At 33.3% G+C, this 18,689-nt stretch overlaps 2 protein-coding genes across 7 annotated transcripts; both read right to left on the minus strand.

The window, feature by feature from the left end:
- Positions 1-6,290: 6,290 nt before the first annotated feature.
- LOC114400873 (60S ribosomal protein L23) lies at positions 6,291-7,562 on the minus strand. Its single transcript, XM_028363532.1, has 4 exons — positions 7,458-7,562; positions 7,074-7,358; positions 6,927-6,968; positions 6,291-6,550 (listed from the first exon to the last, which is right to left on the minus strand). Exons 1-4 carry the CDS (start codon positions 7,468-7,470, stop codon positions 6,468-6,470), a joined length of 423 nt encoding a protein of 140 aa, XP_028219333.1. The 5' UTR covers positions 7,471-7,562; the 3' UTR covers positions 6,291-6,467.
- Positions 7,563-9,458: 1,896 nt separating this feature from the next.
- On the minus strand, positions 9,459-18,331 carry LOC114399128 (probable inactive histone-lysine N-methyltransferase SUVR2). 6 transcript variants are annotated; one of them, XM_028361244.1, is made up of 12 exons: positions 17,187-18,328; positions 16,412-16,530; positions 16,033-16,242; positions 15,901-15,933; positions 15,306-15,786; positions 14,545-14,696; positions 13,523-14,341; positions 13,102-13,364; positions 11,910-11,976; positions 11,741-11,791; positions 11,304-11,403; positions 9,459-9,800 (listed from the first exon to the last, which is right to left on the minus strand). In XM_028361244.1, the coding sequence occupies exons 3-12, from the start codon at positions 16,213-16,215 to the stop codon at positions 9,775-9,777; spliced, it is 2,175 nt and encodes a 724-aa protein (XP_028217045.1). In that variant the 5' UTR covers positions 16,216-16,242; positions 16,412-16,530; positions 17,187-18,328; the 3' UTR covers positions 9,459-9,774. The 6 variants fall into 6 exon arrangements, 5 of the variants coding, with proteins under 5 accessions (XP_028217045.1, XP_028217047.1, XP_028217046.1 ...); XM_028361246.1 differs by having other exon boundaries at positions 16,745-18,328; XM_028361245.1 differs by having other exon boundaries at positions 16,605-18,328.
- Between the last annotated feature and the right edge of the window lie 358 nt (positions 18,332-18,689).

The raw sequence follows: 18,689 nt of genomic DNA on the forward strand, positions 1-18,689 counted from the left end.
CAAATTGTGCTATGCATATAATTTTAATCAGTGGTAAATGTAATATACAAAATGTATGAAAGTCCGAAAAACTAATGTGGATGACATTATACTCTAGTAAATTACTACTACTATACTGGTGGCTTTGTAATTCAACGTTTGGGGGTCAAAAGTACTACCACTGCTTACAGTTGGAAAATAGACAACTTAGGTTGTCCCCCACTTGTGGATACGTATTATTATTTAGTTTTACTGAGCTATAATTACAATGCATTAACTTCAATAGCACTGCATTAAATGACATGCATGTGATCCTTAATTATTATTTCATTCCACTTTATTGGTTGTATGAGAATATGTATCTAATCATATTGGTTTAGTATGTCAATCCTTAGTTTGAGATAGGGAATTTTACAAGAACCGTGTCCTCTTCAGTATACTTGTCTTAGACCGTTTGTGCGTTTGAGTCGTATAACACTATGACCTATCAATGTCATGCTATAAACCATGTTGTAACATACATAAAATTAATGTAAAAATAATAGTTTTAATGTTTTTATATGTAAATACAAGAGATGGGTATATTTTACTAATTAATTAGTAAATAAACTACCGTTATATACGTTTTTATATGAAATCCATTTTTCTTTATGCTCGCAATACAAGATTCAGTTTAAAAGCTCTAGATCATGTTTGAAGATGAATATCAATATTTCTTGTATGTTAGATGTGCTTTACTTTTATATGGATTTTATTTTTTATATCCAAGCGCAAAATATCTATACATTATAACAAGTCAGGCATGTAACGTACATACTTAACCTTGAAAATAGGCTAACTTTATTTAGATATAAGATAAAAGAACATATTTAATAACTTTAATCATACCTTATTGCACCTCACTTATTAGTAAAGATTTAAATTCTTGATCTGTCTATTCATCAATATTCCAGGTTGGAAGAGAAACTTCTTTCGGCTAATGTTACTAATAAGAATATAGGTACATCATCATTGCCACACATCACGGGCTCCTTATTTTAGATTTTTAATTAGGTAAGACGTGAAATTTTATCATCCATATAGACATATCATGGTACTTCATTAAGCTATTTTCAAAATGTATCATTTTTTTCCTCCACAACGTCTTAAACAGTTATATGTATTAGTATTACTTCATTGCAGAGAGAGAAATTAAAGGCTTAGATATTAGAAAAAGTTTAAAAATAAAAGCAAGTTGAATATGTAATTATGCATAAGGATGAAAAAAACACATTCCGGTCTTGTTTTACAGGAATGCTCGGAAAGTTTGCATCGATTCTTTCTAGGTAAGACTCTTTTAAATTATTTACTATCATTTTTCTTAAAAAAATAATCTTAACTATTTAATATTTTTTTTAGTTTAATGATCTTGACAGTATAAATCATATTTATATTGTTATTCAATAATCAGTATTTATATAATTTTTAAGATAATTATTATAAAAATCAACATATTTATTATACATGTGATTTGTAATTTAATATACTGTAAAATTGTTTTACATTATCAATTGAATATGTATTTTTTTAGTTAATAAATAATATTTAATAAATTAATTTTTTAAATTCTTATTTTTATAAGGATAAAAACTTAAATAGATACATTAATTAATTAAATATAAAGAGATTGTGAGTTTTTTTAAATAAAATGGGATAGTTTGCTTTTAAAACTACCAAGTAGTGTATTTTAAAAATAAAACTTACACGAGATAAGTCCTACATTTTTAATAGGAGTTCGCATTCATGGACCTATTTTTTTATGGCTTATATACAGCTTAAAAATTTATAGCTATTTTTAACTTCTACAAAATAAATAAGAAAAACAAAATCATAGTTAATAGTTTACCAAAAAAAATCCATATTTACGAAAGTGACTTATCTCATTTGGATAAAAAAATTAATAAAAAAAAACTATTACTTACAAGTAAATTACTACTCTATCCTAATAAAAAGGTCAAAAATTAGAAAAATTATTAAAGTAGTCTTCAACCACCACTCATTTATGATATCAACTCATTTTTATGTGACACATATTTAATTTATTAGTTTACAAGAAAAAAGTTAATAATACTTAATTAATTGTGTATCATGTAAAGATTGATTAAAAGTTGAAATCAAAAATCCAGTGATAGTATAAAATTATCTAATAATTTCTTAAAAAATAGAATCGTAATGATATATTTGATGGATAATTTTAAGGCAACAATACAAATCATTAATAAATTTAATATTACTACTTAAATTAATTAAATTTCTTAATTCATTTTAATATTACTCGAATAGTATTATTTTTGCCATGCATGCATCCACTATATCCCTCATCCGAATCCTGCCTGATTCTGTTTGATAATATGTGTATAGGTGGGGGCATAAAGGAAACAAATTAAGCTAAATAATGTGTGTTCCAGCTATGGGGAGCCGTTTTGCCAACTTTTTTTACCTTTATTTTGTTGAAAAACGAACAAGGTACTTATCTTGGCTAGTCAGTCTTTACTCTATTTTCTTATCATTAAGTTTCCAGATCCTGCCTAAAATGTAGATATGAAAAACAAAAAATAAACTGCATAAAATAAAAAGGCTATGAAAGTGGTTAAGTGGATAATCAAGAGGACAACTCATCCATGTGGTCACTTGGAGTGAAAGGCATACCACTAAAATAAATCGAGGACAGATCCCAAAAAGAAGAAAAAAGGATGTAAATGATGACTAACACACTGAAAACATGCAGTTCTATAATCACAATGGCAGAAACTGAACAAGATTGTTTATAAATATATATATAACTCAACAAGATTAAAAATCATGTGCCATGTGCCTTATTCCAAATCTTAACTTATGAACCGACGTTCATGATAAGAAAAGATCGAGTGACAAGTGGGTGAAGCAAGCTTACAATTATGCAATTTGCAAAATATTATCATATGACTATAGAATGACAATGAACTGCAGAGATTATTCATAGGGTAAAATGTAATTTACGCTACTCAAGATTTAATTAGCGTAAAAAAATGTTTTAATCCCTATCTTTTTAAAAATAATTATTTTGATTATATTTTTAAAATGTGATGGATCTCATTCGCATGTGTGTGTTTAGAAAGCAATTGAATCCAATATTAATGAGCTTTCAGATAAAAATTACAATATAATTTTTACATTATAAAGAACTCAATTTCTCGTTTCAACGTGATTTTAACACTGATTCAAACATAATATTTCATCTTAACTTGATCAAGAGCGAAATTCACTATATTTTTAAAAACATGATGATTAAAATCACCATTTTTAAAATATAAAAGACTGGAACTAATTTTGACCAAAAACTTAAAATACATTTTATCCTTCTATGGCCAAAGGAGAAGGTTACAAAGAAAAGATATATCTTCATGCAAGATAAGGAGGGATATGAATATGGTCGTTTGAAGGACCATCACTGAAGTTAAGACAATAACTGAGAAAATCATAGCTGTATTGTGGACCTCTCTTGCGCCATCCCATGGTTTGCTTCCAGCCACGCTTCAACTTGCAAACTAGCTGTCTCAGAACGCTTGATGAAGAAGGGCCATAGCCAAGTAACCTCTTTCTTGGAACATTACCAAGTGTCACTAAAGGGCTAACTCTCATTTTTGCTATGAATAGAAGCTTCAAGAACTGGGTGATTTGAGATATATAAAACTATATGGTGTTTTCATTCTGTTGTGCTAGCTAGCTATCTTGACACTTAAGGTCAAGTGAGATGTGAGATGTGAGATGTGAGAGTGTTGCTATAACAAAATAATGCATCGTGAGGAATTGGACTGGATGAAAGCTTGTTATCAATTGTACACCGCACAAGGAAGGAACCAAGTATAGGATGTCAATTTTTGATTTGTTGGGAATGAAAAGCATTATTATCATGAACAAATGCATCAATTATTTGGTGCAGAGTGATGTAAGATCTTATTGTATTTTTATATTATATAAAATTTTCTTAGATTAATAGCGGTCATACATCACAAGTAGAATTAGTCTCTGATCCAATAGATTAAAAGACATTTGTCTCTTACCCAATAAAAAAAATGCATCAAGTAATCATACTTTAGTTTATTGCCTTTTTAAAGATTAATAATGGCCCAGATTGGAGTGGATTGAAAAGATGCCCTTTAGTGGTGTAAATGGGGTGCTCAAGCACTTTTTGAAGAGTCTTCTATACGAGTTGCTACCTACTAGCTAGTGTGCATCATTTGTGATTTCCTCAAAGGTTTGGCGAATTTCCTTGGATGCTTTGTGGTCCTTAGACACGACATATCTAAAAGTATATATATAAAAAAAAAAAAAAAAAACAGATCAGAAATCGCTAGCTTTTTCTTCGTTTTATATAATGATGTAAATGAAATAAAGTCCACCAATAAGGGTAGGATTGAACTACCTCAAAACAAAGGTCTTGTCCATTTGCTATTTGAGTTCAATTTCTGCTACTTATCCTTCGTGAATATATCACTTAAAATTTGAAGTTTGTGGCATAGAAGTCATGTCGGCAACCTTCCCTCTCATAACCTTTTGATTACCAAAAGATAAATTAAGTCCCAATGAATTCATAGTTTAATTTGAGGGACAGATCATGTCATGCTTACATAGATATTAAAGGTAGCTAACATTTCTTTTGCTAGTGGTTTTTTAATAGTAAAGTTTTCTCGTATGGGCTAAGGCCCTCTTATTTACAAAAACCAAAGTGTAAAACTAAATTGCAATAAATTCTCACTAATAAAGACTAAAACCAAGTAGGGGGATATATCTTATGGTAAACAGTAAAGCGCACATAAAATTGAAAGATACGATAAAAAAAAATTAAAAATTATAAAAAAACACCAATGTATCGTAACAAAGTGAAATTATAAATAAGATAAAGTATGTTGATGAATTTCTCTAGTATGTTGTTTTCTTTCCCAATTTCACCGTCAAAAGTCACTCCTCGAAAGTTTTTTAGTTATCATATTCGCACACCTATGACGTAAGTTTATGGTCTTTTACAACCAAGGCCTCTCTTTTTATATCAGTTTATGATATTCAACTTCACAAAAAAAAAACAAAATATGATAATAACAATAACAATATCGACAACAATAATAATTACTTATTTGAATGAATTTATTCTAAAACACTTTTAAGAGAAAAAAAATTAAATGAAGATAAGCTAAATAAAATAATTTATAAAAACTCTCAGATTTTTAAAAGATTTTTAACTTATGCAAAAATTCATTTTAAGACTCATTTTAAGTTATAAAAAACTCATTTTAACAACAACAATAACACTAACATCTCGAACTCATTACCCTTAATAAACAACTATCACTTCCAACAAACAGTTCTAATCCAGAAGCTTACAATGTGCAGAACTGCAGATACATACACAATATTAACATTGTTGCAAACCCCTAATTAAAGCCCGAGTTATGGAGCTATCACATCAATTTCTTTCTACACTTATACCATGTTAACAATTTTTACCATTGAAACTTGTAAGATGTTCCTATTCACTTTGATAATGTTCGACAAGTAGTCTAACAAGATTTTCTTTTGCACGGTATTTGTTCAGAAGCCCAAGGAAAGGCACTTTTCTTCAACGACCATAGTTGATAATAATCCCGCGCTCTTTTTTCCTTTTACTTTGTGACTAAGGTGGGGGGATTCATTTGAGGAACAATGTTAACAACTTAGTAACGCTCGCTCTAAAATTTATTTAAATATAAAATTGGGTGGTTGTATAATTTTAATGAACTTCCCCAATGATTTTATTGTTTTTAAAGACGGGTGTTAAAAAAGAATGTGTTCGAATGTGTTGTAGTACTTCCTGTTCATTTGAATATTTGATGTGAAAACAAGGATTAAATCACCTTGAACAACATATTCAATAGAATAAGCCTAAGCTAGAAATTATATTGAATAGAACAAGAAATCAATTAGCCAAAAAAAACACATAAATTCAAAGTTATCGCACCTATTTTGTCAGCAAAACACCAACCATACTAGCAAGCAAATTATCCACAGCCAAACCATGACAAATTTGACATTCTCTGGTTGCTAAATAACACCAACCCAAGGATTCGGTAGGTTCAAAATTATATATGTTTAAACTTTTTGCTAAGAACAGTGAACCCTATGCCAACCCAGTCAACCCTGGTACATCATTTTGCAAAGCAAAACAAGGTACCCCCTCAACATCATTCAAAATGCCAATAAAACCCATGCACTCACAATAAGTAAAGCGGATTAAACAAGAAACTAAATCACAAGAATAACCAAGAAAACACCTCTTGTAACTATCAATTAATCTCATCAAAACACTTCTCCCTGAGAAGTCAAGCAAAGACAAACTATATGTGCCAAATGCCAATATCGTCTGCAATTCAACCTAAAACAATATCTGAAACAACTTCAAGAAGCTGAAACATTACAAAAACTAAAATCCTAGCTTAAACAATAGCATTGGCAGCACTTGCAATCCTGGGCCACAGATCAGCACACTCCTTCCCAATTGGACCAGTGATAGCAGAACCTACAATTTGAAGTCACACCCAATCAAACACCACACATACCATTTAACACAAGAAACAAGACCAACAAGTAAGATCACACTCTGATCTCACACAAACTCCAAAAGCAAGGCATGTTTGAATCAACTTCTATGTAAGTTAAAAAGATAGCAAAGAAATTGAGATTCTTGTATTTTCATTTATCTTCTCAAGTTTAAAGCGCATTTCAGCTTATGAAAAACGCCAATGCATTTAGTTTCTTATTTTCTTATCATGCAAGAGTTTATCTAAACAGAGCCTAACTAAAACACTTCAAACACAAAACCCTAAACAAACTAAACTACAAAATTCTAATTGCAATTATAGAAACCAAAAACACAAACAAGAGGCATTCCATACCTTTCATTTCACCCTTGGGATTCACGATAACACCAGCATTATCTGGCAAAACAAAAACCACCGAGTCAATAACAATTAGAAAACACACAAAAATATAATAAAAGAAGAAATCAATAATAAGGAAAGAGAAGAGAAAGAGTGAAAAACCTTCGAAGTACATGTAAACACCGTCCTTTCGGCGCCAAGGCTTGCGCTGGCGGACGATGACGGCGGGCAGCACCTTCTTACGGAGATCGGGCTTTCCCTTCTTGACGGTGGCCATAACCATGTCTCCGACGCAAGCTGACGGCAACCGGTTCAGCCTACCCTTGATCCCCTTCACTGATATGATGTAGAGGTTCTTCGCGCCGGTGTTGTCGGCGCAGTTCACCGTCGCCGCCACCGGCAGACCCAGCGACATGCGGAACTTGTTTCCCGCCGATCCTCCGCGACCTGATGAATCATCAAAGCTTAGTTAATTAATTATTAATGATGATTGATAATCGACTTTACAATTACAGGGAATTGAAACATGGAGTGATGAAAACGAACCTCGCTTCGACATTGTTGCTACTCGGTGGAACTACACAAACCCTAGGTTGAGTTCTTTTGATGTATATATACATGCTCGATGCAACTCAGACTAGGGTTTAATCTCCGTAGGCCTGGGCTTCGCTCTTAGACAGGCCCATTACTACCCCGGGCCACTTTCAATGTTTCAAAAATTATACACGCACAAGTGATACAAAAATTCTAGACCAAAAAATAAGGGAAGTTAAAGAAAAAATATATTTATTAATTTTATTTTTTGAAAATAGTTTTCATTTTGCATGTTTTAAAAAAAAAAATTCTATGACCTCAAAAAAAGCATGTTTATTTTAATATATTATTTCCTATTTTCTGGAAAATGAAAACAATGAGAATTAGATTAGTGTATCTATTTCAATAATTAATAAATTCATGATATAATTTTTATATGAATTTTAAAAAATTATAAAAATATATTCATTTTTTTATTAATGAATCATTTATGAATAAAATTTTATTTTATAAACAAAATAAAGATGTAATGTTTATTTATAAAAATGTTAAACTGTTCCAATGTTTCCTATAGTTGTTTCCAAGTTTTAATTCCTATATGAGAAAATTGTAAGCTTTAGTACCTGTCACGTATAAAAGCTAAGTTTTGGTTCCCCGTTGCAAACATGAGAGAAAGAAATAGTAGTGTAAACCCGCCATAAAAATGAAACAAAAGATGTAATGTAATTTTATTTGTTAGATATGCCTATTAAAAGTAAACAACCAATGAATAAATTCCATTAACGAATTTGATTACATAGAACCAAATTATTTAGTCTTTGTCATCTACTCATCTTAAATACTAAATGGCAGGTCTATTCTTTCTAGCATCTCTTTAAGGAAAATATGCAGATTGGTGAGAACCAAGAGGAGGATGAGAAAAATGTTTTGTCTCTACGATGGTCTTCACTTAAGGTCGTGATGATCTTATATGTAGTTGGTATCTTTTAACTGCTTGGGCATCCACTGTGCCGATTTCAACCCTAAAATTCTCCAACAATAGCAATTGAATGCTTGTGAGTTGTGCCTAAAGTCTTGGAAATGCTCTTGCCAAAGGGACCCTACGGATTCTCCTCAATGCCACTAATACGGAGCAATTGTGAACCATCACCAGTGGATGATAATTGATACAAAAAGCGGATTCAATCATGAAATGTCAATTGTGGCAGAGTTTAAAGGTATAGTGCATCATTTTCGTGTATACTCCCTCTCATATATCAATTGTCCTCGTGATTCTTCTTGATTCAACTTGAATTTGGTTGTGAAAACGCATGATGCAATCGAGTTTAAAAAAGAGGGAGGCAACAAAAATTTCTTTTTAGCTAGTATTGTAATATTGTCATTCACAAGTTATAGAATTTCATTTTTATTTGTTACCCTTTTGGAATTAGACTTCTGAAATCTTTCTATATTCCGGAAACTGCTGGAAATAAATTTTCAAAAGTCTATTTATATATTTCAAAATTAAATTTTCGTTACACATTTCGAAATTAAACTTTTGTAAGTTTATTTGTTACATATTTTAGAATTAAACTATTAGAATCTATAATTAAAATAGACTTCCAAAATCTGGAAATTTATTGCCAGAATAAATACAAATAGACTTTTGGAAATAAAAATTGAAAAATAAAATGAGGTATGAATAGCAAAAATAAGATTGCTAGAGGGAATAGCCTTAATTTAATGACTGTTGCGTGTTAAAGGAATAATAAACTTGGTAGCATGGTTTTTTCCAACGATAACAATTCACAAAGGTCCATGCTTTTGTTTTTATTTTTTACCCACCATCACAGACCTCCATGCTTTTAATTTTTGGCTTTGGGAACTACGGTCAGCATTGTGTTTGCCAACTTTGGTCCATTTGTTTACCAAGAAGGCACCGGTTATTTTGCTCTCAAAACGTAGCAATAGCAAAATCAAACTTTTCCACTTTTTTTATCTTTCAACCAAAAAATAGAGAAAAATAAAATAAAATTAAAGAGAACGAGAAGTTTTTCTAAACCATTAATCTGGCATGCATTCAGCACAACATAAAACCCAGAGGCAGAATCATACATTGGCATTTGACAGAACTATTCGGGGTTATTAACACCTAGAGGTTATTTTCTTATTCTGTCCCATGACTGCCTTGTAGTTTTTAGAAGGCTGTCAATAGTAACTTGTATCCAACCTCCAAGCAAAATAATGAAAACTAAAATACAAAAAGAGACCAATTCAGTAGGTTGAAACTTGTTACTACTGATCGATGGCATGCATCAGACCAAAAAATCTGTTTACCAGAGAATGGCCATCATGAACTTGACGATCTCATGGATCCTGCAATAGAAAGAGTAAATGAATTAGTAACATCATAACAACAATTTAAGTCAAAAACAATATAAATGAAGCATATACACTACTTGATAAGGATGAAGAAAGAATGAGCAAACTTCCAAATTAGTCCCGAAATTTGCAAGAGTCAATCACACCACACAGTAAACCTCCTATCTATTTTCCACACATGCACATAAAAGCAGACATGGAAGCATCCACACACACATATACAAGACAAACTAACAAAATATGTAGTAGATATGTCACAAGTCAAATTTGTAGTCATGTTTTGTATACGTAGAGCACTAAGATCAGTGACAGACATGCCATTTAAACAGAGTAGGCCACTTTACTAACTAATGAGTGTGTTGCAACTTGCAACAACACTGAACCGAGCTCAAACATCAACTGTTCAGCTTGGTCCAAAGGTCAAATTTATTCTGAAAGTCTGAATTCTCACCATCACTCAACCAGGCCAATAATTGTAAGGGTCCTGATGTAAAACTCTTCCAAAAAAGGAAATAGGGCAAAACCACCTCATAATCAACATTATGGTTATTATATATACATTGTCACTTACAATAAATTACCTGTAATGCCAAGTGCCACCAATACTTTCTGAAATCAAACTAAAGTCTATGATGCCCAGAGGCCCTAGACTCATCAATCCACAGTTACTGAAATATAACTCACCCCTTTCTAGCCCACAAGATAGATACTTTTGTATATTAGGCAAATTGGAATGTAATTAAGATGCACAGAATACAGCACCAATGTAACTCTGAGCACTTCAGTATAAGCATAGGACTGTGAGTTTGTGACAAACAGTGATAGAATATAGAACATAGCAAGAAGGAAGCATCCAGCAAGCAAAGCACAAACATGATCATGAGTCTTCAATTTTTATGAGCATCATTTAATGCTAGGGCAGTTTGGCATTAGGCCAAATCAGCCATATGATCAAATAACCCCCAAATGAGTATATGCTAGGCACAAACTCAAAACCAAAAGAATTTTTAAAACAAAGCAAGAAAAATTAAGTGAAAAATATCAACTTCAGTATGACCAGAGCCTTTCAAACTATCAATCATGCATAATGATGAGTAGGTTATGAACCATAAAGCATAATGTTAATGACAATCAAAGATCACCTTCAATTGACTATTACAACTTCCAGGTGATCTGTTTGTAATAATTCATTTTTTACAAACTTTTGTTATGGTTACATATTAAACGACACCACTGATCAGGTATTGATGTGCTGAAAAAAGAATAGCATCCATCAAATGGAAACACTGGCCAACTCAGGAAGGGATGCCGTTTATTTCATAACTATTAGAGAGTGAAAACTGAAATACACAATTCAAAACAAATTATGAAACAAAGTAAAGAAGGCACAGTGTAGGGGTTGAATCATCCAAAAAAGAAATAACAGGTCATATTTTTTTTATGTTGAAAATGAAACAAATTTATTTAAATAACACATTAATGGAAGATTGAACTTACTATTTAATCGCTTAATATTCCTACAGAATTTACTGCTACATCTGCACTGGAACAGCTCAATTGGCTGATCATCATGTTCATCAAAGTTGATGCCATAATCCTGCAGAAACACTATGCTCATAAGTTTTTCTAGAGAAATAAATTCCACACTAATTACACAATTTGAAGAAAGCGAAATACATAAAAATAAGAACCTATGATGTTTGGTGACAAATGGTCTGCCAACCTAACTACCCAGTATACATAGTGGCATTTACTAAATTAGTAGCAAGTAACAAATAAAACCATGTCTTAAACAAGATTTACTCAAATTATCTCAACCTCTGTGGCTAATATACCCAACTTGATAAGAAAGACCAATTAATATGAACCATTAAAAAACTGCAACAATCAATGCAATATATTCACCAAACATATCACAAACCAAACTCACACACCCAAGTGAGCTCTTCCTGTGCTGCTACTTTTCTGGATGTGAAGAAGGCAAACTGCACAGTAGAACACAATAAAAACATCAGTAAGCAATGATAGTAGTCTGTCTCACCAAATACCAACAAAGGTAATTAAAAAGTGGAAATGGAATTAGTGGATTTGCTGACTTCTCACATGATAGTAGTGATGAGTTGGGCCCTCAACTTCAACTGGGATCTCAACCAAGTTTGCATCCAAACATCTGCCAAAATGAAGCAGAAATATAAAAAATCTTCTGATTTAAAATAGCCAGAGCCTGATAATGAGTCCAGTGTCTGCATAGTCACTCTTTCATGGATGTTTATAGTTAACATACCATAAACAGCAGATGGAAGGAACCTCAGTCTGCTCAAATGCAGCCATTAATTTTTAATCTATACATAACAAAAGTGAACCACTTCCATCCTAGCTTTATCTTTAAGTGCCTCATCTTTAAGTACTTTTTCTCTACGCAATTCAATAACATAAGCATATAACAATTACATTTTCCTTTTCTCTCAGGATAATTAGAAGCTCACTTGTCAAAAAGTAAAATCAACAGGAAAATGGTCTACACTAGAACAATAATTCTCTTGATTTCTTCCACAATAAAATTATTTAATATATATCAAAATTGAAGGCATTTTCCCTAGAATACCCCCCCCCCCCCCCAAAAAACCCCTTTTCACATATCTTGTTTTAATTGAATCATTTCATGTTTATATTTTGTCTTCTTACATAAGGCATGTGTTTTTTCTATGCTGCACCTGATTTCGAATCACAACCAGACAAATGAATTTTTTTTGTCTTCTTCAATCATCTACTCTTTCCCACCATATCATAAAACACACAAAAGCAAAGTATGTGAATGACAAAATAGTTGTAAAAACTGTACTGATGAACCCAATGATTTTATTATTTTCACTATTTTATATACAATTTTTTAAAAACAAAAACAAAATGAAAACAATATGGCATTTTCATAATAAAAAGTGAAAATTAAAAATGAAAACATTAAATATTTTCGTTAACCAAACACACTCTAAAAAAATTCTTTGATCACAAAATCAATTCTATTCACTGCAGAATTGATTTTAACAAACTAAAGTCTAAAACAAGCCATTACAATCACTGTAAAAACCAAGTCACCAGAGGCAAACAGCTGTTCGTATCAAACCAAGCTACAAATTACTAATATTAATTTCAATAAACCTCGCATTAAGAAATCATTAATAAAAGCTAAAATAATTATTTTAAACATACAATATTAAAAGAACAAAAGTCTCTACGAATAAAACTTCTATAAATTACTACAAGACACCTGGTGAAACATGAGAAATTCCAATACCTGTGATTAATAAATCTAGCAGCATTTCCATATGATGCAGCATATAAGCAAAGAGCTTCTCTATCCTTCACAGTTCCTGAACCCCAATCTGCATCCAATAAAATTGGGTATGTATATTTCCCATTTTTGGGATATTTCAGGTTCCTCTCGTGCAACTCTTTGAGGGTCAAAATTTCCCCAACAAACTCACATACAAATGCGCCTTTTGGAAGATCTTCTAAGGTACGAAGACCCCACCCTTTTCCATCTGAAGTCAAAAACACCTGGGCAGTAGATTATGGGGAAAGCATATCTAAATAAACTTCTATCAAGCAAAAAATGCATTTGAGAACATAAACAATGTAATATTGTGACCCCATTTATTTCAACATCGAAGAAAATACATTTCTTTACTAGTGGCAAAGAATACTTAAACAATCACCTGCAACTTGCAAGTTATCCCACGCTGGACAACCCGATTGCCACAATGTTTCCCACAGCCACATTTGCTCCAGCACTCTTTAATAAACTTCCTCTTTAAGTGTCCTTTACATGGTTCTAAACAATCATCATTCTTTGATCTTTCAAGGGGACATGCTTTGCAATAGAAATAATTTTGAGGATCATGGCTGAGGGCAATACACTCGTCCAAGAACTCTTCCTTTAGTAGGCCTTTTGCAGTGTAAGCAAATTCACCCCCAGTTTTATTTGTACAAGAACATGGATTAGATGACAATACACAATTGCCCATACAAGTTGAACAACAATCCTCATTCCCAATACGAGATAGAGAAATATTAACATAAGCATCTCGGAACACAAGGTTTCGGGGTATGTAGTGAAAGAGTGGTGGGAAATCATTAGTGGTGTTATTCACCCATGAAATTTTCACTCTTTCTTCTCCCTTTGTTAGGTCATTAACATCATGAACTGCCCTTACATCATCAGTTGTAAGCTGATGTTTTTGAACAACCACTAAAGTACATGAATTTGGGGATATAGGATCCTCCAGCTCCTTTCCACCATCACTTTGTAAGAAACCATTCATTGCGACCTTCTTGGGAGCCAGTACAGCATCATCCGGATCACTCGGGCTGGGTATAGAACTAGGAACTTGAAGTTCAGCCACGGCCGAAGAAGACTTAACACTGATTGACCCATTTGCAATGACTGAATCTTTATTTCCTCTGACAATTGATGAGTCATTGGTCTCAGATTCCTTTGAAACATCATCAGTTTGTGTTATCTTTACAGATTGTTCCTGTGAGTTATTACTTGAATCAGTAGCAAATTCCAACATGCAGTCACACGTATCTCTCAACAATTTCAGGACAGAAATAAGGGTCAGAGTAGTCCTATATGATTGATCACATTTATCCTCCATTATTTTTACAATTTAATCATGAGAAAGCAAATGAAAATTCACTTCCCAAGAACTGAGCTGCAGCTCAGAGAAATTTTTACCTCTCCCATAGATGACAAAGCTACATATACATTAGAAGTTGCTTCTTCATTTGAGGAAGGAAAAACATCTTCATGTTCAACGTCTTCATCTCTGCATTGTGATACAACAGTGTCATGGACATCTTGCTTTTCAACTGCACCCATTGGAGAGTCTAAAATAAATCAAAATAGAACTCATCAATGGAGTTTAATGTGGGGTTAGAAACAGAATAACAAAAACAATAAAATGGCACAGAAGTAACATTTCTTTGGCTCAAGTCTAAAATACAAGGGCATTTCTGAATCTCTGATTCCAGGAACCAGGGATCTTCCACATAAAGAAGCAACAGCAAACAGAGATGATCATATATTTTCAGGGAAAGCAAAAGTTATACTGTTACTACTGTATGCAATTACAGACTTGTTGTGTGTGCAAAATGGAAGCACATGGTAGGCTCTGGTGAAATGTCATCCTTTCTCCAGGGAGGGAAAATTAATCAGGTTCTATTCAACTAAAATTATTTCTCAGCTCAGCCAAAATTGTGCATTAAATTCTTTTCTTCTTTTGAGGTATGTTGGAATTAAAGACTTTTCCTATATATTCCGAAGAATAACCCACCTACTCCGCAGCATTATACTACCAACAAAATACAGTACTCATCATTGAATTCAATAAAAGTGGACCATGAAAGTAAAAGTCAACACCAAGATGCCACAACAACAACAACAAAAAATGGACAGAAAGAAAGAAGCTTCTCAACAAGGCATAGTGAGTTGAATACCAGGAGGAATCACTGCAAGGGGAATCTCATAATCTGGTATATCATCAACAGGCTCATCCTTGGGTTTGATCAAAATAAATGGATGAGGCATTTTGTTATTTGCCAACAGAGCAGCTCGGCCTTCAACTGTTGACTCTTTAAGTGGTTCAGAAAGGGACCTTCTCCTTCTGGGAGTAACTTGAGGTGATATAGGTTTCTTTCCCTTGTCGACAACAGCATCTTGTGGGGGAACATGATGAGCACCAATCCTTGCATTTCCATCAGATAATGCAGCCAGGCTTTGAGGCTGCAGTCTGGAACTACTCTCAGGCACTGTCCCGTCTTCTAATTTAGGCATTTTCAATGGAAATGCAGCTGAGCTGGGGCCACTGCTAGTCAGAGGGCGCAAAGATTGACCCTCTTGGCCTCTCAAACGCAACCTCTTCAAAGGCCGCACAGGTTCCTCATGCGTATGAGCTTCTACATCGTCCACTACTCCGTCCTGAATGTTTGAAAAGCCAGAACACATTTCAGCAGTCATAGGCTAATGAGCCAGTAAAAAAAGGCAGACAAACTCAGCAACATAGAATAACAAATGTTAGTTTGGTTCATCAACCTTGTTTTTAATATTCTGGTCTGGCTCGTTCACCTGTTAAACAATACCAGGAAATTGATCAGAGTCTTTTAAATAATGGATAAAATAAACCAGAATGTGGATACTGGATAAGCAGATGGATCCGAAATACACCTTATTTTCTTCCTCCTCAAATATAGCATCAGCCAGAGCCCTATAACTCTCTTCTTCAATGAGTGCCCAGTTCTTATCATACAATTTAAGCAGTTTCTTCAACACTGGTTTAACTTTTGATTCATGAATCCCGAGATTCGACATTGCCATAAAGGCCGCTACCACTCTTGGATTGGGCGCCATTTAAGATCAGCCAACAGTAACTTTCCCCTACAGGGTCCCAAGTGCAAAACAATTAAATTTCAATGATATGAAAAAATACAAAATAATAATGATTAAGCTACAGTTCTCAACAATGTTTAGGTAATTAACTTGTAAAAAAACAAGGTATAGAAATGGAGAAGATCTAAGCGGCGGAAACTTAATTAACAATCCATACCTGTAGGTGACCGAGAAAAGCCGAAATTAACGGTCAAAGGAAGTGAGACCGAAAGTCAAAGCGAGAAATGGAACACACACACACACGACACATTGCATGGAGAAACAGAAACCTTAAACCTGCGAGAAACAAGAAAAACGTGGTCAGAAATGTTGAGGAGGAGGAGAAGAGCTTCGCACGTATGTAAGGTAACCTGCATTTTTGAACGGTGAAATTTGATTTTTTGATTGTGGGTGTGGGAGGGAAGGAGTTTTGGGGGTGAATGCGAGAATAGGGCAGAATTAAGAGTGTTAAAAGAAAGAAAAGCGTGAGAGTAACGTGGTTTCGCTTTACCTGCGATTTTACATGCACTTGGAGTGATTGCTGGTTTTGGATGGCTAGGTTTTACAGGAAGCGCGTTCTGCTCACGCTTTCTTCACGTTGTTTTTATAGGAATAAATAATCAAATTCGTCCCACAAAGTGTAATTTCCTCCCTCAAAGGTGTAATAATTTGTTGACATATGTGATCAGAGATATTTTTATCCCTCAATATGTAAATATGCCAACCGAATATTAGTGTTGCTGTTATTTTTATCCATAAAATCTAATGTTTCTATTGACGTGACAACTCAAATTGTCTTGAGAAAAAAGCATCACATGAGATGCTGACTCAACAGATCAATTTGTCATCAAATTTTTATGAATAATTTATCATTTTGAAGTCACAAATCAAATTCAAGTAAAAATTTTTAATTTTAGCACATTAAGTTGATTATACTGTTTTCTTCAACTTACCGTCTTCTTCAAACAAAAATTATCGTTAACACCATTGTCCGTCATCGTTGAAGACGAATTTCTGTGATGGCATTTCATTTTTATTTTTTTTTTCCTCGCCATTTTCATTCTCTTTGATGTTTGTCTCCCTCTAACGTTAGTTTTTCTTCCACTGTCACACTGCCCCCAAGCCCACCACTATCATCCCTTTTTCCCTTTTCTTCACCAACAACAAGAGCATAAACACAGACAAACAAAAACATAAAACACCTAGAAACACAACATAAAATGCACCGTTTACTCATATATAGAGTTACAAATTACAAATCCAGGATTAAGGAGAATAAGAGAACCCAGATCTAATGCAATTCAACATAAAAATCTAAAAAAAACAAATACTCTTATCTGTTGCAACAATGACGTTTTGTAGATCGCCGCACCAGAGCTCCACCGCCGTTGGAGTCATAAATCCAAACTCAATCACGTTTCTCGCCAATCTTAGATCTATGAAAAAAAAAACTAGCTCTAGAATTGCGCAAGCACCAGCAAACCCAAAACCCGACGAAGGCTCCGGGGCCAAAAGCAACATGTTACAGTTCTACACCGATGATGCCTTCGACCTCAAGATCTCGCCTCCAAATTGGTCTAGTGCTCCATAAAAATAGGGAATCGGAGCGAGTGCAAAAGAGCATGTGTGGAGGAACCTCACCGTCACCGTCATGCGCGCTTATGAAGCCCTGTAGGTAGGCATAATCCATGGGCTTCACCACCACGAGCTCGCCGATGAGGGTGTTGGAGAAAAAGTTGTCATTGTATTTGACGACAGTTATAAGGAATATGACGACAAGGAAGCTTGGGATAAGATGTTGGAGGTTTTTGAGAGATGGGATTCGTCCTTAGTGTATGTTGATGTCGGAGAATGAGGTTATGATGCCTTCAGGGTTACTATTTTTTAATCTGTAATTATGGTGGATTTACCATGGAAGACAAAGATATTTACCATGGAAGACAAAGATAATCTATAAATATTTTAAAAATGATAAATTGGTCTTATCGAACTAGCAACACATGTATCACTCCTTCCTCATGACAATTTAGTCCTCCATGCTCACCTTAACAAAAACGTTAGACTTCACGGACCAAAGTAACCACAAAACTAATTTGTTGAGATTTTTACACATTCAAAGATAACATAATAATTCTTCATCTTTCAAGAACTCATATGTTATCAAATTACACTTTTCAGTAATGAATTTGAGTATTTATTCTTTTTTATAGTGTGTTTGATACCTTGATAAAGATGAAAGAGAAATAAAGAGATTAAAAATGAGTAGGGTTTTGAAATATTGCCCAACTTTAAATTTTTATTTTACATGGATTCTTAACTATTCATCGTTATTATTATTTTAACTAATCTTAATTATGAATGGGTTTTGTAACAAAATTTCAAAAGCACCATATTTCAATAATTATGAAGGCATGAACTTTTTGTTTGCTTAGGACATCAAAGATATCAGACCATGA

Source organism: Glycine soja, chromosome 19 (genome assembly GCF_004193775.1).
Source record: "Glycine soja cultivar W05 chromosome 19, ASM419377v2, whole genome shotgun sequence".
Lineage (NCBI taxonomy): Eukaryota > Viridiplantae > Streptophyta > Magnoliopsida > Fabales > Fabaceae > Glycine > Glycine soja.